We start from the raw sequence: 20646 nt of genomic DNA on the forward strand, positions 1-20646 counted from the left end.
TTAACATATGGTTTTATGCGGTTACTTTCTATGGTGAATTATTCGTATAAATGTCACATTATTTTTATTTTCTGTACCAACTCTTGTTGCTGCTGCAGTTTCAAAAATCTAAACTTTCTGTCTGCTCTGTTAATGCTTGGGAAATCTAAATTTATTCTTAATTAACTATACTTAGGCACCAGAGACACTACAATCCAGTCGATCCAACTTTTTTAATTTTTTTTTCTCATTGATTCATGTTGGTTTTAAATTAATAATAATGAACTTGCAAGTGCTTATTGCTATTTAAGGACATGAGAATACCAGAATGAAACAGTACAGAAAATTAAAATAGTGAGCAATTGATAACGTTGAAAGATGATGCAATTAGAACAATAAGATTGATATGAAAGACTAAAAATTTGCTAATAAAAATCAACCTTTGCAAATGAAAATCCTGTAGTGAAATGCGAGGAATATTAGAAAATGACTGCAAGAGAAGAATCAAACACTAATTTGGTACTTGTTGAATATGCTTTGATGCTTTAAGTAAGACACAATATAGTGCTAAGCAAAGTTGAAAAGGGGATAAGAGAGTTCACCTATCTCAAATCTCAAATTTGGTCTTAATCTCCTTACTTCTAGAAGAGGGAGACTAGGTTGCAATGTTTAGGGATTTGTGCTGTTAGGTGTGAAAACCAAAGTATACACGTGTCCTCTCTTGCTTTCTAACATGTCTCAGCTCGAACAAGTCGAAGACGAGGAGAAACTAGCAAAACATACATCGGGCTAAGGAATTTATCAGTAGATGATTTGCTGATAGCCGAAAGAATGTAACTTTTGTTGGCAGAGGGATCTACTGAAATCTTATAGAAGATCGACTGATTGACACAGGTACAAACATTGTAGTCGTAGAGCTACATTTTTCAATGCTTATCTTATACAAGGCATGATCCCACCTTCCCAAAATTACGTAATCTCTATACATTTTACTAAGTTCAACTTGACATCAACTCGAACTTTAGAGTATACGTGGTCGAGCACTACACTGTTGCAAGGTTATATTATTTGCTAGTTCAGGAGACTCAAACTTCACGTCGGTCAAAATATTACATCAACATGTGTCATGCATTAACTGACAAAGATGGAAACAAGTCTTTCACCAAACTCCAATTAAGATGAATCTATTCATACTTCTAATCGAGTCATTCTCCCAAATAAATTTTTGACCTCTCTATTTGAGGATGCAAATAGCTCCAAGGAACCATAAAGCTCATCTTATTAAGTAAATATATTCATCCGATCTTACCAATTAGTACTAGCCTGTAACACATAAAAAGTTCACTGAATTAAACCGTCCCTCCATTTGAAAAAGAAGTAAAAAGACACAAAAATGGAAATACACGATTTAGGACAAAACTGCGATAATATGTGCACTAAACAAATTTGTCGTTTGTATAAAAATGATATTGCTTAGTCGGAACGCCATATTGATGTCGTTGTTATTCGTTTGGCAATTGGCATCCATCGAGACTCATTCTTTGACCACCGTCAAATCATTATTCTCTTAATAAGAATACGAGTGGTTAAAATTTAAAAAACATCTTTTTAAATGGTAAATCAAATAATTATATGAACGTGATTGAGGAATCTTATCTTCCACCACACCACCACAAGGCAGTAATGATGTGAATGAAGGCCATTAACATCATCACCCCCACAGCTTCTTCCCTTTTTTTTTTTTGATATTTTAGATCAAGCTTTAGTTTTTACATGATGGGGCCGAAAACCTTTGTTGAAAGGAAAAAAAAGGAAGTAAATTTGTAAGGACCCATTTTTTCTTTTGCGGGTTTTCAGGTCGAATTCAATTGAATGGGATTTGGGAAAACAGCAGGACGGCTGGCTGAGAATGCAGCTATTTAGGCCAGGGGCTGAGGCTGTGCTACGATTTCGATTTCAAAGGAGCGGGAGCTTTTGAACCTCCCAATGTTATAAAAACCCAAGTTTTCTTCTCTATTCTTCGGCTTTCTTTCGTCACGAGTCTCTCTCTCATACATTTCGCTCCGAGAATTCCTAAGATCTCGTGATAAACGGGAGGAGGACAATCTTGGAGAAGGTCTTCGCTAAGCCAAAATCATCTGCTCGGATCCTTCTCTATCCTCCTCTTGGGTTTCTCCACCTCGATTGCATTGTGCCAAAAAGGTTGGTATTCGGGAGATTCTCCTTCAAATACCTCGATTTGTTCAATCAACTCCTGTTCTGTTCTGGGTATTCTTCTTGAAATTGGACAGTGAATGTATTTTGTTTGCCTCTGTAGTTAATGTAGTGTAAACTTCGTTCTTCTCTCTTTCGCTCGTGCCTATTGGGATGGTATATCTTGATTTGTTCTTTTGGATTAATCCTCTTCTGGGTACTCATTAGGTTCAGCTGTGAGTGATTCTTGTGTCTTAGTGTTGTTCTTCTTTCTTTGCCTTTTTGGATTGTCCAATGCGGCATATTTTCAAATTATGTTTCGGGAAACTACAATTTGGTCCTCAAGCTTGAAGACTTTTTCACTTTAGTCTCCAAGTTATAATAACAAAAATGATATTTTAGTATTTTGGATTTGAGAGATGATTCAAATTGATCTATAGAATCATTGTTTGATGGTGATATAGCTTTACATGTAGCATCGATTCTAAATAATACGCAATTTTTATTTTACTTATATAGCCTCTTTCCACTTAGGAAAAAGAATAGTAAAATAAACAAAACTTGTCACCTCACATAAAATTGCCACATATGCAAAGTCACATCATTGTTTATGTTTAGTTTACTCGTTGACAGAAAAATGATTTTGGAGACTGAATTAAAACATTTCTCAAAAGTATGTATTTCTTAATGAAATAGGATATTGTTCAAACGTTTGAGATTATTTGACCATATAAAACCTTTGTTGCTGTGACTGTGAGATATGAAAATCAAAATACAATTAATTTTTTCTTAAACTTGTGGGCGTTAGGGGATTCAACTCCACAGACTCTGTTGTGAATTTTCTTGTCTGCTCAAGTGCCTTTCTATCTCCACTGTATAAAAGCCCAATTTTTTTAACCATATGCCTGTTTTAAGAGTTTGGTGGAAAACTTATACGCCGGTGTTTTAAAGTTGGTCTAACCAGTTATTTAATCTATGAGAAAGGGGTAAAGGAAGGAGATGAAATGTTTAAGTTGTTGAAAGTTATTTGAATTGTGTCATTTGAATTGTTCCATTATGTTTGTTTGTACTTGCAAATCGAAGTTTATTTTTGTTACTGTTGGCTAACTTTCTTATCTTTCATTTTCCCTTCTGTAAAATATTAAATTTAGCACCACTCAGTAAGGATATTCCAAGATGGCCTCGAAGCCGTATACTGTAGATTTAAACAAGCCTCTCGTTTTTCAGGTTAGCCTCCAGCCTTTTCTCCTTAATACATATTCCCTGATTTCCTGCAAAATTGACATCATATGCAACGTTAAAACGGAGCTGTCAAATGCAAATAAGTCACCGTCATTTAGGCTCTTTAAAGTTATTGTCCTTTTAAGATCTACCAATCTCTATGTTTACCAGGGTCAAGAAGGACTTCTATTCTTTCTTGTTTCTAAGATGACCTTAGAGAGTTCTTGTCTTGATTATATAACTACTATGCTAAGTTGCTTGGTTGTGCACTTCTCAGTTGAAGTATAAGTTTCCCTGCCTTTAGTCTTCTTTAAATGCTGTCTAAATGATGGACTTGTTTACAGGTTGGCCATCTTGGAGAAGCCTACAATCAATGGGTTCACCAGCCTATAGTTAGCAAGGAGGGCCCTCGATTTTTTGGAAATGATTTTATGGAGGTTTTAGTTCAATTCTTTATAACTATATGCTGTCACTCAACCTTAAGCATGAAGATAAATCCAATATCAGATGGTCTTAAGGACTAAAACTACTTTCCATGCATAAGCTTTTTTGGTGGTCATACTAGCAATCTTCATCTAATATTTTGCTCGTTAATATATTTGCTACTCTGGTTTTTTTAACCAAAAAAATTGCTCACAATTTGAAATTTCCATGAAGAACTGTGTAAAAATTCCTGTACACATTCTAGCAATGTACTAGGAAGAATGAAGATCCTTTCCCTTATGGACAAATAATCTTCTCATATACTGTGCTTACTACCAAGTACCATGGAGAAGATGTCTGTGAAGCTGATCAAATAAGTTACTGTGAATTCGTAGATGTGATAGTTGATATATAACTTTTTCTAAAATGACTAATGAGAGGCTTGCCTTTGATTTCTTACTTCTTTTACTTTGTAATAACAGATGTTGACGCGCACAGTATGGTGGGTGATTCCACTTGTTTGGCTACCAGTGATTTGCTGGTTGGCTTCTGTGTCTTTGTCGAGGGGCCTTACTCCCTCTGATGTGGCTTCATGTTTGGCTGGTGGGGTTTTCATCTGGACTTTGCTTGAGTACACACTGCACCGCTTTCTTTTCCACATGGAAACAAGAAGCTATTGGTACTTTTTTATCTCTCTTTGTCTCTCTCTCAGTCTCACAACGATGAATGGTGAGTTCAAGGACATTGATGATGTCACAACCTGTTTCAGGGGAAACACTCTACACTATCTACTTCATGGCTGTCATCACAAGCATCCAATGGATGGACTCAGACTTGTCTTCCCACCTGTTGCAACAGCTATCTTAAGTGTGCCGGTAAGTTCCCAAAATTCAGCTTGGGGTAACATACCCTCCGTTCATACTAACAATGAATGAGAGTAGCATCCATGTTACTGTAGTAAATGATACATTTTCATGAACCAATTATACATACCGCCTTGTGGGACTGTGTGCCAGCCAGCTTGACTGCATTTTCATATACTTTAGAAAGAGGAACCCTTAAGGATTGGCCCTAACTTCACAAGTTTGATCCAAATAAAAGTACTGATTTTGAAAGATGGGCTTTATCTTTCTGCATTGGCTATGATAACTGTTACTCGTAGGATGGTCAATGAAGTAATGATCTGTATAGTAATGTGCAATCTAAGTATGCAATATGCCGCTGCTTCATGAATCTAGTTTTGTGCTGACGTTGATAACTCGAGGAATGATATGACTTGTTATCTCCTTTCTTATGGAGCCTAGCTGTGGATCGTGATTAGACTTACATCGACTCCAGCAGTAGCTCCCACGTTGTTCGGAGGTGGGTTGCTGGGATATGTAATGTACGACGTAACTCATTATTACCTGCATCATGGAAAGCCAACCTCAGGGTTGTCTCAGAATATGAAGGTAATAGAAGACTAAGACTCTCTCACTCTATCTGTTTTTGAGAATTCAGAAGGAAAGATTTCTTATGATTGTAATGTGTTGAACAGAGATATCACTTGAACCATCACTTCAGAGTTCAAAGCCAGGGATTTGGTATCACTTCCCCTTTATGGGACAGAGCATTTGGAACATACCCTACAACCAAAACCATTCAGAAAAACAAATGATGATGTTGGTTTGGTTGCACAAATATCATGTCATCACCAGATGTTTTTTTTTTTGTTTTGTTTTGAGTTGCTTCTTCCATTTTTGTACATTTGAGCATCAAATTCATGCTTTGACAGCCATTATATATATATTTTTTGGGCGCTAAGCCTTTGCCGAATACTGTAATGACCTTCAACTACACTTGAATGAGGATTATATTATGTTTCTGCATTTGCAAATTGCAAGATGCAGCAAGTAGGGGACAAAAAATTGTCGTTAGGAGAGACCCTCAACATGAAAAATCTTGTAACCGGTAGGACATCAAAAGTTCCTTCGATGCTCCCGTATGAACATCTTAAGATGACTAGGCATCCTACATTACCATCAAACAAAGATGAGAATTAAGGATATCTCATGGGCATTTTAAATTTCCACCAAACAAACGGTCCATTAAAGTTAGACCCTAAGTAACCATAAATAAACAATAAAGGTTACTCGTTGTAGCTATTTTTAATTTCCATCTACTTAGTTGATCCGTTGACTTTAAAAGATGATCTTTAAAAAGTTTTTCTATTTAACCTTTGTTATTGGTCATTGAAGTGACACGTTTTAAGTAAAAAGACTAAATTTATGATTTAACTTAAAACTTTTCATGGTTTATAATTTCATTAAATTTTACTTCAGCTGAATTTTAAGGATTGTAAAAACATTTTATTTTGTACTTTCTATTTTATTAAAAAAAAAGTTATTTAGTAACAGTTTTTTAAATAACAAAGATTTTGGTAATCTTGGTAAATTTTCAAATTTTGTTAGGATTTCAAAATCATAAATTATGGAACAAACTTATTTCTAAAAAAAAAAAGAGTAAAAAGTAAAACAAATATTACCTTGGCAATTTCATTAGTGTTATGGTGTAATCAAAATACTAAACTCACACAAACCACCGTTATAATTTTATCATAAATTTTAGGGAAATAAATTATCGATAACATAAACTAAATTTTCAATTCAAATTCTCTTAAACGTGAAAAACAAATGCCAACATCTAGTTAAGTGGTGATAGCATTTTTACTTCCTCTAAAATGTCATACATATTTTTTTCTTATGTGATATTCTAAAAAAAAAATGGAAAAAATCAAATCTAATTACAGTTTTAAAAAACTAGAAATGGGATAAAGAATTGAAATCTAAATTTGATAAGTTAAGAATGGTATAAGAGATTGCATAGGGCTTATTTATTTAAAAAAAAATTGTAATAACTATAATAAGTTGATAGTTTCTCTTTCTTTTTTTTTTTTAGGTCAATAGTTTCTCATAATTTTTTGAAAGCTGAAGGAGATGTGATGTGGAAATTTCAAACTCTGGAAAAAAAGGGTAATGATAGAATCATAATTTTGGAAATAAATAATACGACGCAGTGAAATGGTTGAATCTCATCCTGAAAAAGGGAAAAAAGGAAAAAAGGTTGAATTTTGAGCGGTGGGTGATTCGCATCTGATTGATTCAACGGTACAAATCTGTCTCTCTCTTGGCTCCCGCGCTGCCCCTATAAACAACGCACATTGCCCCTAAAAATCTCCTCTTCTACTCAATCTCTCTTTTCAGTTTCAATTTTCAACCATGAAATGAACTAAGAACAAGAAGCACCATTCAACCAATCAACGCTTTCTGCCTCTCATTTCCTTCCTGCATTTTCATTTACTCGGTTCGTGCTTTTCTTCTCCTGCATTTCCATTTTTTCCTATTAATACAATAGATCTGCTACTTTTCCTTTCCAGTTTTCTCTCTGCTTTGAACGTAATCGTTAAATGCGGGTTCTTTGTTCGTGGGTTTTGTTCATTTAGTTCGTTGTTTTGTGGGGTTTTTTTTTTTTGGTTTGGGTTCTGTGATTGGAAATGGTTATGAAGAGCCGAAAGCAGAATAATGGGCATAGCGAGGTTTCATGTTTGGTTCTGAAAGGAGTGTTCAATTTATAGATTAAATTGTTATTTTTGCCTATGTATATATAGTGAAGAATTCATATAAGAGAACTTGAATCTTAGCGTTATAACTTGGAAAACTGGCACGTTTGCTCCAATTAACCAAGCGGAGCTTGAATGTTTTGGAAATGACGCCAAAATCAATTATCTACTTATCTGTTAGCGAGTTGTTGAGACTTGAGAGCGATAAGCTCTTATCTCAAATTGTATTTGGGGATGTTGATTTTTACCTTATGAAGCCAGATGGTCAACGATGAACAAGCTCTGCATGTTGCTCATAATTTGACGTGGTGATTTACTTATTTGTTTTTCGTTGAGGTTGTAGTGATGGATAGCATGTTTTAACTAAAAACTGAGATAATTAACAATGCTCATAGTTGAGCTAGTATCATTAGATTATCATTGATATTATCCAAGACTGAGCCGATAAAAGTTTACTTTATTGATATATTAAAATGTTGAGTTTCAACATTGAATTTTCTTGATCCATTTTAATAATAATGTCTCAGGCCACTGAAACCTACTGAGAAGTATCACGATGGTTTCACAGGAATTTACTGTGGATCTGAACAAACCACTCGTGTTCCAGGTAAGTTATACTGTCACCATGCCTTCAGATTTTTATGTGCCTCATATAACTAAAATAGACCAAACTATATTATGTTATGTTAATGTCGAGTCTTATGAGTTTTATATGTAAGTCTGTGGGGATGGTTAAGCAGAGTATTTTTGGGTGTTACGAATGACATGTTTTCCTCATTAAGTAGTTTTGCTTGAATTCACGAATACTGGTTAGGGCTTCTTTGGGTTCTAATTCACTTTTCAATCGATAGTTTTCCTTTGTACTTGATACCAACCTGCCCAATTCCACCATAAGTTCCTTATAAATTCAATGGAAAATCACTTAGTTATGTTTGTACTTTCGTAGGTTGGCAATCTTGGAGAAGCATATCAGGAGTGGGTTCACCAGCCTATTGTCAGTAGGGAAGGGCCTAGATTCTTCAAAAGTGACTTTTGGGAGGTGATGATTTTTGATGACATTTTCTAGATTTCAGAGAATATAAAATTTCAACGAGATTGCTTTTGATACGTTTTCGATCTGGAAACAGTTCTTGACACGCACAGCATGGTGGGTGATTCCACTTGTATGGCTGCCAGTGGTCTGCTGGTTCATTTCCACGTCTGTCAATATGGGCCACACACTTCCTCAGATAACTTTGATGGTGATATTTGGCATTTCTATTTGGACATTGTTTGAATACACAGTGCATCGATTTCTATTCCATATTAAAACCAAGAGTTATTGGTTAGTCTCTCTCTCCTGTGTACAGTTTTGGTTGAGTGCTTTTTATTATGAAAATTAGGGAATATGGTAATTACACTGTTAACATGTTTTAGGGGAAATACCATGCATTATCTTATTCATGGTTGCCACCACAAGCACCCAATGGATGGTCTGCGACTTGTTTTTCCTCCTGCTGCAACTGCCGTTCTAATAGTTCCAGTATGTCTACTCCATCCCACTCTTGGATTTGAAGTTTTCTTAATATTGAATTCTGGAAGATTTCAATTCGCTGATGCCAAAAGATGCAGTAGTACATTAGCAAGCAATCAAAGAGAAGTGTCAAGAGTTATTTTGAAACAAGCATATCGTAATGCCTTGACAGTCTAATTGTTCTCTTCACATAAAATCGTTGTCCGTTGATTATATCTTTTCTATCCATTGTTGACAGTTATGGAATTTGGTTAAACTCTTTGCCCCACCATCTATAGCTCCTGCTCTGATTATATCTTTTCTATCCATTGTTGACAGTTATGGAATTTGGTTAAACTCTTTGCCCCACCATCTATAGCTCCTGCTCTGTTTGGAGGTGGTCTGTTGGGTTATGTGATGTATGATGTTACCCATTACTACCTGCATCATGGTCAACCCACGGGCGATGTGCCAAAACATTTGAAGGTAAAGCACTGCATTATCTACCCACATTCTATACAATCCAATGGCTCAATGTTCTTCACTGTAGATGGTGATACCGTCTATCTTATAGTCTACAAGACAGAAAAGAGCGAGATCGAAAGATGCTCGGCACACTAGTTTGGTGTGGATCAAAGCAACTCCGATGGTCAAGTTAGATCACGGAGTGAGAATGTGAAGTTTACCAGAGAATCGGAGTCGCTTTGGTACACACTACCACCAGTATGTCGAGCATCTTCTGGTCTCACTTTTCCTGTCTTTGTGGTCAGGTTATAGAATCGGAGCCATCTACATTCCCTGTCAGCTATTTCATTTCAATCTTGGTTCTGTTTTGAGGGTACATCATTCAATTGGATTGCGATGTGCAGAAATATCATATGAATCATCACTTCCGCGTCCAGACTAAAGGCTTCGGCATTACTTCATCATTTTGGGACAGGGCATTTGGAACGCTTCCTGCATCAAAAGTAGCTACTATTGAGAAGACTAGATATACAAAGTAGCAAAGCTTTCAAGGCAAGCAAGTTCCGGTGATGTCAAGTACATATTTTTGTCTTGGATTCCTTATTCTCCAGTCTATTTGCTGCATCATGGCAATGTTGAGTGAGTTAGAAGATTGTGTCAGCCTTGTGCTGTAAAATTTCAGGGATGGAAGGTTTTGTATAGGGATTCCATTTAGTCTAATTATGGAAGAGTCGGCTATGCTCCCATATTATTATTAATTATTGCTGAATTCTGTATTTATGCCCGTTCTGAGTTGATTCAATATGACATTATCTTTTAATTGCTGAAAATTATGGGGAAAAAATGACATTGACTTGGAACACTGTGCCCTGTTTTTGGTTCTCTTACTATCTCCAGGCTGGGCAAGCCATATCTTGCCAGGAAAGAACGAAAGCTGAAGGAGATTAGTTCTGTGCCCAAGTTTTTCTTTTTGGCATAAATCTGAGTCCGAACCGAATAAGCTGAAAGGATAGAGATCAGAAGCTGGCGATGGTTCTCATGAAGGTGCAGGAGATCACTTCAACAGATGCCGTCGTCGTTTTCAGGTGACTCCTCCGCCCGGTGCTGCCATGAAGCAGCTATGAGTTTGATACTACTGAGATTTTGAAGTGAAATCTTACGAACTTATTGAACTCAGACACTCTTGTCTTTCAAATTTTCAACTTAAGAAATAATTAAAGAGAAAACATATGGTATGCTTTTTAGTCTTTCCATGGTATAAAAGGCTTTTATTCATATATCCATTGAAATCTTAAAATACTAAAACTGTTATGTTATCTAATCATCATCTTGTGTGGAAACTGATAGCTTTTCATTGTTCTGATTTACATTCATCCTTTTCTTAAGAGAATCCAAGGTTCATTGCATCATTTCATAATAGTTTTATCAGTATCTTATTGCACTTAGCTCAAGCAAGTCACAAACTTAAAAAGGATGGAAAAAGCAAACACGTCAAACACATGATGCTTCAAACAACTCTAATCAAATTCCCTTGAGGAAGAGCCAAAGCTTCTAAAACTTGCAGAAGTTGGAATAGGTGGAATACTCTGTTCATGCCTGAAGAAGTTATCAGGATCAACTTTAGTCTTAACTCTCAGCAATCTACCAAAGTTTTCTTTGAAATACCGAGTTCCCCAACCGATCGCATCGATGTAGCTGGTATTGCCCTTCTTGTTGATTCCCAAATCGAGATCCCTGTAATTCACATATGCTTCTCTTGGAAGCTGAGAAACATAAGGTGTCATGTAATTGTAAAGCTTCTTGATCCATTCCAGGTGTTTTTCTTGATTGCTGTCTCCTTTTTGCCATAGAGTTAGGTACTGAATCTTGAATAGGATTCCTCTTCTGTGCGGAAATGGAATCTCGGTCTCTGAAATTTTACCCATCATACCTCCATAAGGATTCCATATCGTCAATGGGCTTTCCTCTTCAAACAGCCTTTTCCAGAGTCCTTCAAGACCTGTTTCTGAAATGGGCTCTTTCACAAAGTCTGATTTGGCTTTGAAGTAGTTTTTGAACGTGGATTTCCCTTGGAGAAGCACTTCTGGTGGAGTTCCACTTGGGAAGCCAGCAATGTAAAGAACTGATTTGATCCAGCTCATTTCTATGCAGTCTTTCCTTGTCAAACCCAATTCAGGAAAGCTCTCTCCCATAACTTTGAGGAGTCTGTTCGCATCTCCCAAGAAGAGGGCATTGTAAGCTGTGCTCACAGTTTTCTTTTTATCAGCATTTGCAGCCACGTTTATAATGACTCTGATGAACAGATCTTCGTCTAGTTTATCTGCAACCTGTTGCCATTTGTACAGGATTTTTGTAGCACCTTGTTCTAATGTCTTTGCTACTGTAAAAACAGTCACAGTTGATGGAACAGGAACCAAATTTAGCTTCCACCATAGAATAATTCCAAAGCTCCCACCTCCTCCTCCTCTAATTGCCCAAAACACGTCCTCTCCCATGGCTTCTCTGTCAAGAATTCTCCCATTTGCATCAACAATCCGTGCATCAACGACATTGTCAGCACCAAGGCCGTATTTTCGCATCATAGGACCGTATGCACCACCTGTTATATGACCTCCAACACCCAGGCTTGTGCAAAGCCCAGCAGGGAAGCCATGAACCTTACTTTTTTCAGCAATTCTGTAATAAACTTCACCGATTGTTGCCCCAGCCTGAACCCACGCGCTGTTACCCTCAATGTCAACTTTGATCGATCGGAGCTTGGCAAGATCGAGAATCATGAAAGATGTCTCAGTTTCAGAAGCATAAGAGAGGCCCTCGTAGTCATGGCCTCCACTACGAACTCTGAGATGAATCTTGAGCTGTTTGGAGCAAATAACAGCTGCTTGGACATGGGAATCATACGCTGGGGTGAAGATAAACAGAGGCTTTGGCACTGAAGTTTCCAAGTACCTCAAATTCTGAGCGGTTGACTGCAGAAGAGCATTAAACGTAGCATTGTTTGGAGCACAGAAAGACGAGAAGGGGACAGAAAACTGAGAATTCTCATTGAGACATTGAAGGAAACTTTCCTCAAGCGAAGCGGAATCAACCCAACAAGAAGATGAAAGCAGAAAGACAAGAAACAGAGAACCCACAACAGATTTGTACTTAGGAAACACCATAGCTAACAACAAAAGGCTCAAATTTTCTTTGTGCTGAGGAATGCCAAGAATCAGTTGTTTGGGAAGTCATATATAGGGAAGGAAAAGTTTCAAGCTTGGCTAAGCAAGTGGCATTAATGGGAAGTTGAGCTAATACAAACGTCATGCAGGAAATGGATCAGAACAGTAGGATCCTAGCTAGATCAACTGTTGTTTTTGTTTGTACGCTACACATTCCTTAAAGAAAGCAGAACTTCACTAATCCATGTCTTTAAGGAACGTCAGCCGACTTGTGTCTGTTCAAACGTGAAGCAAAAATGAAAGTGACTCATTTCGGGAGTAAAACATAGATATTCTGTTTGTCTTACTCCGAAATTTGTATTCTGAAATATAGGATTCCAAGGCGCAGTTGTATGCAATAAATTATTTCGACCCTGCAAATTAATTATTATAATGTTCTTAGATCTTAATGAGAGGGACCAAACCCTTAAACAGGTAAATGAAAATGACGTTGGCTGTAATAGGAAGAGATTTACATGGTTGAGGTTCAGATGGTGGGGTTTGGCCTTTATCATTGAATCAGATTAAGTAAGTTCTTTAGCTGCAAATTAAGACTTTGGAAATTAGTGCAAGGGAAAGTATTGGAAGTTCTTACCTTTCACAAATTAAATGACTTCTCTTACACATTCATTTTGTTACGAAAGAAACTTAATGGATCTTAGTATTCCAATATTGGAAGGAAAAAGTTGATTTCAAACCCTGGTATGTTATTCCAATATAGGATAAAATGCAGATGCTATACTGTGAAGGAATGATGATGAAGATATGAACTTTTCTAGAAGTGGCACAAGAGGATTTGTTAAAAACCCAAATCAGAATAAGTGGTAAAAAGGATTGGATCCAACTTTAAACTACTGCCACTCATTATGATATAATTACAAGCCGCCACTAAGTGGATGATTACAAAATTGTCATCTGGCTTTGAAGTTTAGAATATCAAAGCTTGAGAAGAAAGGTTGGACTTGAAAAACATGGTGCTGCTGTTCTTCTCCCACTAGTTCTCTTCTATGTTGTGGAATCCCATTCATTGAGAAGACTGTGGAACTTTTCTCAAGCCAATCATAGAAATTGCCTCAGATTCCTAGTGGAGCAATAGCTTCTTCAATAACGGGTCTTGTTTCACAGTTAACAGGCAATTCTCCTCCTCTTCTTCCTGCAATAAAGAATAGTTTGAGGCTTCATTCATTCCAATGCCTCTGAGAAGTGAGTCTATAATAGCTTGGCTGTGAACATTATGGCCACCATGGTCAACCCCCAACTTCTACTCCAATCCAAACCAGAAGAAGATCGGAGCTCTGCAATTATCAAAGAGAACGTAGATTCAGTGAGAGATAAAAATGTCTTCCTCCCCTATAACTGGATGGAAATTAATGGAAACAGATTTCTCGACTTAATTCCGAAGATGGGGATTGAAAATAGGTAAACTAGTTATGTTCATATGTCTTCCAAGGGCACCTAACCCAGAACATAGGGATTGTTTGATACCTTGTTCTAAAGAACAGTTATCAGAAAGGGTCTTAGAGAGCAGTGATTAGGTCGCTTGTAAAAGCTAAGATTGGCCAAACATGTTTTTGCTGGATTCATTTCACAATTTCCCAATGAGTAAGAGATAGAGATTTTGGTTTAGTACTCTAAACTCTAAAGGGGACGCTTTCAAGCAAAGGGCAACTTAGAATTCAATGAAAATTATGGTCCATTTAAGAAAACTCTAAGAACTCCATAACTTGTGCTAATTACAACACTTTTCTGACTTCAATAGATGCAATGAAACGTTTCACCTAGTTTGGTTACAACTCCATGCCACAAGCTATAATGTAATCATTATACCTTCAGCTGGTTCGCAAAGAAAATATATACTCACATCTCGTCTATGACCCATTACAGTCAATCCGAAGCCTAAGAATTTGCAGAACCAAGCACATGCAGACCGTAAGAAGAAGCCATGGATGGTTCACACAGACAGCCAGACACAAAGGTGCAGAGTCTGTTGTGTCAATGATTGTGTTGGTGTTTGATTCCTATGTTATGTCTTACTTGGAAGAATGGGGATGCTCTGTTCGTCTCTGAAGAAATTTTGTGGATCCACCGCAGTCTTCACCTGAACCAACCTTTCAAAGTTCTCGTTGAAGTATTTGATTCCATAAACTCGCCCTTCCTCGAAACTGTTCGCCGCATTATAATTATGATTGATGCCAATGTCTAGATCCCTATAATTGAAGTAAGCCCTTCTTGGATTCTTGGAAACGAACGGGGTCATGAAATTGTAAAGCAATTGTAGTTGACTTGTGTGGCTCTTGTCTGCTTCAGCCCCTTGCTCTTTCCAGTTTACTGAGTACTGGATTTTGAACAAGTTTCCAGCTCGGTGAGGAAAAGCTGTATCCGTAGCAGAGATTCGGTTCATTTGTCCACCATATGGATTGAAAACCAACCCAGTTTTATCCAATTCCATCAGCTTCTTCCAAAGCAATTCCAACCCATCTTTGGAGATGGGAATCTGGACGTAGTCAGATTTTCTTTTCAGGAAGTAAGCTGGGTCAGGACTTCTGTGGAGCAGCACATGGGGGGATGTTCCATGTTCATAATTAGCCCACCAGACCACAGATTCAATCCAACCCATTTCAATACAGTCTTCTCTCTTCAAATCCAATTCAGGAAAATCCCTTGTCAGTATCGAGAGAAGCTGATCGACCCCTCCAAGAAACAGAGCATAAACAGAGGCTCGGACTGTCTTCTTCTGTTTGGAATAAATGGGTTGCAGCAAAAGTCTCATAAAAAGATTACTGTCAGTTTTAGGCGCAATATGTTGCCACCGATAGACAATGTCAGTAGCGTTCTCTTCCAATGTCCTTGGGATCTGGAAAACTGTTATTATTTCAGGCACCGGAACTAACTGGATTTTATAGGCTAAAATAACTCCAAAGCTTGCTCCCCCTCCTCCTCTAATTGCCCAGAAAAGATCTTCCCCCATCGATTTTCTGTCGAGGATTCTTCCATTCACATCAACAATTTTCGCATCGACAACATGATCCACCGAGAGCCCAAATTTGCGCAACATATTACCATGACCCCCACCACTTAAATGCCCCCCAACAGCGACCGTGGGACAAACACCCGCAGGGAAGCCAAGGAGCTTGCTTTTTTCCCAAATCCTGTAATAAAGTTCCCCCAGTGTGGCACCAGCTTGAACCCAGGCAGATCGGGTTCCGACATCGACTGAAACCGACCGGAGATTGAAGAAATCGAGGAGGATAAAAGGAGAGGGGAAGAGTGGTGCATAGGAGAGGCCTTCGAAGTCATGGCCGCCGCTTCTGATTCTGAGGTGAAGGGCGGAGCTTTTGGCGCAAATAAGAGTGGATTGGACATGGGAGTGGCGCAATGGGGTGATTATGAATGTGGGTTTGGGAGTGGAGGAGGCGTTGAAGCGGGAATTACGGATGTAGGAGTGAAGAACATAGGAGTAGGAAATGTGGGTTGGGGCATAGATTACGTTGGATAGTTGGTCGTTTGGATCTGAGTGGTGTTGCAGGCAACGGAGAAAGGTGTCGTAGAGGGAAGAGGCGGAAGCATCATTGAAGAAGAAGATGAAGAGAGGAAGAAGCAGAGGAAACTGCGATCCGACAGACATTTAAAAATGGGTGTTGAAAATTGAAATAGAAATGCGATGGAATTGAAGAACAGGGGCAAGGGGGTGTGTTCAATTTACAGAGATTCTACTTCGCCGACAAGAAGTGGCGGCAGCGTTCTTCTATTTCCTCTTGCTTTTCTTGCTTATACGCATTCTCTAAAAAGCTGCGTCTTGTTCGAAATTATTAACCATTTTTTATTGTCTGCTTCGTGTCTTTCTAAATGTTCTGGCCAACAACATTACGACATCACATTGTCTTGTTCTTTTGTTAGAGAGTCGTGAGTTTGAATTTCGTTGTGCTTAATAAAGAAAAAGTATTTTGTTCTGTTTTTTTTTTTTTTTTTGTTTGTTGGAGATTCAATTCATTGCAACTATATTTATTGTCTTGAAAATATAAATAACTAAATAAGCTGGTTCAATTTATTTCTTTTTTATTTCATTTTCTTAAAAATAAAAAATATATATTTTTAATAGTTTTGCAAGGATTACAGATTCGAAGTGCCATGTTTTTTTTTATATTTATTAATTGAGCTGGAATCATGCTAATAAAAATAGAAACATATTTTTTAGCACAATTTTTTATTCTTAAAAAAGCACACCTCAATGTATACTTCTATAGTATATTAAGAAGTGATAATATTAGAAATATTTGTAGATACTTATGCTCCTTTAATTTATTGATTTACAAAACATAGCATGTTATTGACAATTAATTATAAATATAAAATAAAAGATTCAATAATTAATTATCAAAATAAATATATGGAATCAAAAAAGAGTTTTTTACAACTTAAAATATATATGTAATTCATAATAGTTTTTTACAAAAGTACACATTTGTCTCTTTCACTTAGTATTTTCCATGACAATGTGAAACTAATTTTAAGAAAAATTAAAAAATTAAAATATATGGTAATAATAATTAATAAGATTTTGATGATGGATAAAAGATAAAATATTGACAAAATTAGAAATGCATAGATTAATTCAAGTTTCAATAAACGATGTGATTCATATTTCATATTTAGATATTATTTTATCATTGTAAAAATATATATATATATATATATATATATATTGCATGATTATATATATACAAACCAAAATGAAAATTTGTCATTTCTGTATCTCAAAGTTTTTAACTTTAGAAGTTTGGTCGTTCTAACCCTTGAAATAACGTGCACTTTGAAATTACTTTTATACTCCCATTTTTTGCACCTTTCTTTTTTTCTTCTTTAGAGTCTCTCAAAAAAATTTTTTTTTTTTTCTAATGAGAACTAAACCTTCAGAACCACTAAACTTTTATCTTATTTTTTCTTGAGATCCAAATTTCACATATGAAAAATAGAGAGAAAATTAAAAGACAATAAGCTTTGATTTTGTGGCAAGTTACAAAATTAAGTCAAATCCATACCTTTTTGATTGGTAACAAAGTGAGATTTATCAATTTCAAATAGAATCGATCAATTTCTCAATAAATTTCAGCTAAAATCTTTCGAAATTTGTTTTTAAAGGGATAAATATCATATTTAAATGGTAGAGAAGTAATAAATATTTATCCAAAAATAGACATAAATAAATGATATACCAGGATGACAAGAAAATAACAGGGCAGAAAAATTGTCATATTTACAAAATCATAATCATTTTGCTATTGTGCTAATATGACAATGTGAATTGCCTAAAATTTTTGTACAAAGAACATATTGATTAAAATATTATATGTATGGATCTATCTAAGCATATTTTAATAGATAAACTTAAGAGTCGATGGTTCGAAGGATTTCCAGGAAATATTTAATCATATATTATGGAGATATTTGGGAGTAGTCAAAATTATTTTTGTAAAGTAATCTCATTACTTTTAGTTTATAAATTGATTCATACACGCCAACTTGAACTTAGCTTGGTCTGGTATCTATCCTCCAATAGTCTCCAATTATTTTGTTGTATTTAAAATGAATGAATGAATTAATGAATGAAAAGAGAGGAAAAAAAGAAAGATTCATACTCTTGATAGAGTTGGAATGCTCTGTTCGTTCCAGAAGAAATTTTGGGGATCCACCGCCGTCTTCACCTTCACCAATCTCTCGAAATTCTCCCCAAAATACTTCACCCCATAAACCTTCCCTTCTTCCAACCTGTTTTCGCCATTGTTGTTGCTGCCGATGTCCAAATCTCTGTAGTTCAAGAACGCCTTCCTTGGATTCTTCGACACAAATGGCGTCATGAAACTGTACAGCCTTCTTATTTGTTTCATGAACTGCTGCTCCGCCTCCGCCCCCGCCTCCTCCCAATTCACCGAGTATTGGATTTTGAACAAGTTCCCCGCTCTGTGAGGAAACGGCGTCGCCGACGATGGAATTTTGCTCATCTTTCCCCCGTACGGGTTGAAAACCAGCCCCGTTTTCCCGATTTCCATCATCTTCTTGTACACCCACGCCAACCCATCCCTCGAAATGGGCGTCTGTACGTAATCCGATTTCCTTTTCAGGAAATTTGCCGATCCGATTTTCCGATCCAGCAGAACTTCCGGTGAAGTTCCGACCTCGAAATTAGCCCACCACACAACCGAATCGATCCAACTCATTTCAGTACAGTTCTCTTTCTCCAAGCCCAATTCGGGGAATTCTCTTCCCAACAAGGAGACGAGGTCCTCTGATTTGCCGAGGAACAGGGCCTTGACTGTGGCTCTGATTGTTCTCGCCCCCTCCGTCACTTCACTGGAAACTGGCTGCAGCAGAAGCCTCATGAACAGATTTTCATCAATGGACGGAGCAACTTCTTGCCATCTCACGACAACGTCGGCGGCGTTCTGTTCCAGAGTTCTCTCCACATGAAAAACAGTGACGGTCTCCGGCACCGGAACCAACCGAATCCTGTACGCGAGGACGACGCCGAAACTCGCCCCGCCGCCTCCCCTAATGGCCCAGAAAAGATCCTCCCCCATGGATTCCGCATCGAGGATTCTCCCCTTCACGTCGACAATCCGCGCGTCGATAACGTGGTCGACGGAGAGTCCGTACTTGCGGAGCATGTTCCCGTAGCCGCCGCCGCTGATGTAACCGCCGACGCCGACGGTGGGACAAACCCCAGCCGGGAACCCAAGAACCTTACTCTTCTCCCAAATTCTGTAGTACAGTTCTCCGAGTGTTGCTCCGGCTTCCACCCAGGCCGATTGGTCGGCGGCGTCGACAGTGACAGCCCGGAGATTCGACATGTCGAGGACGATGAATGGAACATCGGAGACGTAGGAGAGGCCGTCGTAGTCGTGACCCCCACTTCGGATTTTGAGTTGAATGCCGATCTCGTTGGAGCAGAGCACCGCGGATCGGACATGGGATTGGGTGAATGGCGTAAGAATTATGAGAGGTTTGGGGGCGGAGGAAGTATTGAAACGGGCATTTCTGATATAAGCCGTAAGAACAGAGGTGTACGAAGCATTATCGATGGCGAAGGCTATGCGGTAGACTTGGTCGGAGGGATTGGAGTTGGATTCGAGGCACTGAAGAAATGTGTCGTAGATGGAACTCGAAGAAGCCGAAGCCACCGCCGCCGCTGCAGGAGCAGAGAATCGGAGAAGGAGGAGGAAGAGAAGAGGAGGCATGATTGGGGGAGTGAAGTTGGATTTGAATTTGGGGCGAGGCGTGGGATTTATGTGCAAAGGAATTGGTTTTGGTTTTTTTGAATGCCAACGAATTGGTTGGTGGAAGGGAGGGTAATAAAGATTTGTTTACCATTTGGGGTGTAGGCTAAAAAAAGTAGTAGTTGTAGTTACAGCGATTTGGAGACAAATGATTTGTGTAGTACCCCTTTATGGGATCATCAACATGTTCTTGTTCTTGTTCTTGGGAGCGTATGCATCTTTATTCCAAGAACTCGAGGATTTACATAATGTATGATATTGTTAGTTTTGAGCCATGTCATGATTTTACTTTTTCTTTGTAATTATCTTTCTCTTATATATTAATTTAAGATCATTTCCTTTCGTATCCAATGTAAAACTTTGTTTGTACTTTTCTTAGATTTGAGGAGGCACCATCGAGGAGGAGGATAGAAGAAATAGAAATTATGGAACAATTTCAATTGAGAAGATTGGGAGAGGTTCACCTTTAAATACTGAAGGAATTGAACCACTTACCATAGGAGTTGTTATATACTTAGCCTCATGCATCTTGATCTTCAAAGGAATATCAAACCCATATTTAGACTAAGAAAGAAAAATCTCACCAAAAGAAAGGGAACAAAACTTATACGCCCAAAAAGTAACTCAACTGATCTAAATCCTTCTAGGAAAATTGCTAATGAAGAGCATGAATAAGTTGATCTAATTAAAATGTAACAATGAACAAGCAAGTACGAATAAGCTCGAGAATCGCAACGCTTCTATAACATCGACTAATAATAGACCAACTATTAAAACTCCAATGAAATTTTCTTTTACCTATAT

General features: G+C 37.6%; 4 protein-coding genes and 1 pseudogene across 7 annotated transcripts; 2 read left to right on the forward strand and 3 right to left on the reverse strand.

The window, feature by feature from the left end:
* Positions 1-1651: 1651 nt before the first annotated feature.
* On the forward strand, positions 1652-5684 carry LOC111015844 (dihydroceramide fatty acyl 2-hydroxylase FAH2). Of its 2 annotated transcripts, XM_022291012.2 has the most exons (7): positions 1652-2181; positions 3324-3399; positions 3738-3830; positions 4299-4495; positions 4586-4691; positions 5121-5267; positions 5354-5684. In XM_022291012.2, the coding sequence occupies exons 2-7, from the start codon at positions 3349-3351 to the stop codon at positions 5471-5473; spliced, it is 714 nt and encodes a 237-aa protein (XP_022146704.1). In that variant the 5' UTR covers positions 1652-2181; positions 3324-3348; the 3' UTR covers positions 5474-5684. The 2 variants fall into 2 exon arrangements, with proteins under 2 accessions (XP_022146704.1, XP_087974913.1); XM_088118787.1 differs by lacking the exon at positions 3324-3399 and having other exon boundaries at positions 1653-2181.
* A 1225-nt stretch (positions 5685-6909) lies between these two features.
* LOC111015759 (dihydroceramide fatty acyl 2-hydroxylase FAH2) lies at positions 6910-10622 on the forward strand. 2 transcript variants are annotated; one of them, XM_022290903.2, is made up of 8 exons: positions 6910-6962; positions 7059-7158; positions 7942-8021; positions 8361-8453; positions 8542-8738; positions 8831-8936; positions 9246-9392; positions 9776-10231. In XM_022290903.2, the coding sequence occupies exons 3-8, from the start codon at positions 7971-7973 to the stop codon at positions 9908-9910; spliced, it is 729 nt and encodes a 242-aa protein (XP_022146595.1). In that variant the 5' UTR covers positions 6910-6962; positions 7059-7158; positions 7942-7970; the 3' UTR covers positions 9911-10231. The 2 variants fall into 2 exon arrangements, with proteins under 2 accessions (XP_022146595.1, XP_022146596.1); XM_022290904.2 differs by lacking the exon at positions 6910-6962 and adding an exon at positions 10269-10622 and having other exon boundaries at positions 6995-7158; positions 9776-9923.
* Positions 10623-10780: 158 nt separating this feature from the next.
* On the reverse strand, positions 10781-12599 carry LOC111015758 (monolignol oxidoreductase AtBBE-like 15). Its single transcript, XM_022290901.2, has one exon. The coding sequence runs from the start codon at positions 12530-12532 to the stop codon at positions 10889-10891; it is 1644 nt and encodes a 547-aa protein (XP_022146593.1). The 5' UTR covers positions 12533-12599; the 3' UTR covers positions 10781-10888.
* Positions 12600-13257: 658 nt separating this feature from the next.
* On the reverse strand, positions 13258-16486 carry LOC111015689 (berberine bridge enzyme-like 21). 2 transcript variants are annotated; one of them, XR_015792837.1, is made up of 2 exons: positions 14433-16486; positions 13258-13866 (listed from the first exon to the last, which is right to left on the reverse strand). XR_015792837.1 is itself a non-coding variant. In XM_022290786.2 (2 exons), exons 1-2 carry the CDS (start codon positions 16194-16196, stop codon positions 13781-13783), a joined length of 1677 nt encoding a protein of 558 aa, XP_022146478.2. In that variant the 5' UTR covers positions 16197-16486; the 3' UTR covers positions 13258-13780. The 2 variants fall into 2 exon arrangements, 1 of the variants encoding a protein (XP_022146478.2); XM_022290786.2 differs by having other exon boundaries at positions 14606-16486.
* Positions 16487-17860: 1374 nt separating this feature from the next.
* Positions 17861-19803, reverse strand: LOC111015840 (berberine bridge enzyme-like 21 pseudogene; annotated as a pseudogene).
* Between the last annotated feature and the right edge of the window lie 843 nt (positions 19804-20646).

This window comes from Momordica charantia, assembly GCF_013281855.1.
Source record: "Momordica charantia cultivar OHB3-1 chromosome 1 unlocalized genomic scaffold, Mcharantia_2.0 BLBB01000001.1, whole genome shotgun sequence".
Lineage (NCBI taxonomy): Eukaryota > Viridiplantae > Streptophyta > Magnoliopsida > Cucurbitales > Cucurbitaceae > Momordica > Momordica charantia.

Bases quoted from the DNA above. Each gene is read 5' to 3' on its own strand.
- LOC111015844 (XM_022291012.2), top strand. From the start codon at position 3,349: ATGGCCTCGAAGCCGTATACTGTAGATTTAAACAAGCCTCTCGTTTTT. The intron at 4,496-4,585 runs GTACTTTTTTAT...AACCTGTTTCAG, and splicing joins ATGGAAACAAGAAGCTATTG to GGGAAACACTCTACACTATC. The intron at 5,268-5,353 runs GTAATAGAAGAC...TGTGTTGAACAG, and splicing joins GGTTGTCTCAGAATATGAAG to AGATATCACTTGAACCATCA.
- LOC111015689 (XM_022290786.2), bottom strand. From the start codon at position 16,196: ATGTCTGTCGGATCGCAGTTTCCTCTGCTTCTTCCTCTCTTCATCTTC. The intron at 13,867-14,605 runs GTAAGACATAAC...TGATAATTGCAG, and splicing joins GAGCATCCCCATTCTTCCAA to AGCTCCGATCTTCTTCTGGT.
- LOC111015758 (XM_022290901.2), bottom strand. From the start codon at position 12,532: ATGGTGTTTCCTAAGTACAAATCTGTTGTGGGTTCTCTGTTTCTTGTC.
- LOC111015759 (XM_022290903.2), top strand. From the start codon at position 7,971: ATGGTTTCACAGGAATTTACTGTGGATCTGAACAAACCACTCGTGTTC. The intron at 8,022-8,360 runs GTAAGTTATACT...GTACTTTCGTAG, and splicing joins ACAAACCACTCGTGTTCCAG to GTTGGCAATCTTGGAGAAGC. The intron at 8,937-9,245 runs GTATGTCTACTC...CATTGTTGACAG, and splicing joins CTGCCGTTCTAATAGTTCCA to TTATGGAATTTGGTTAAACT.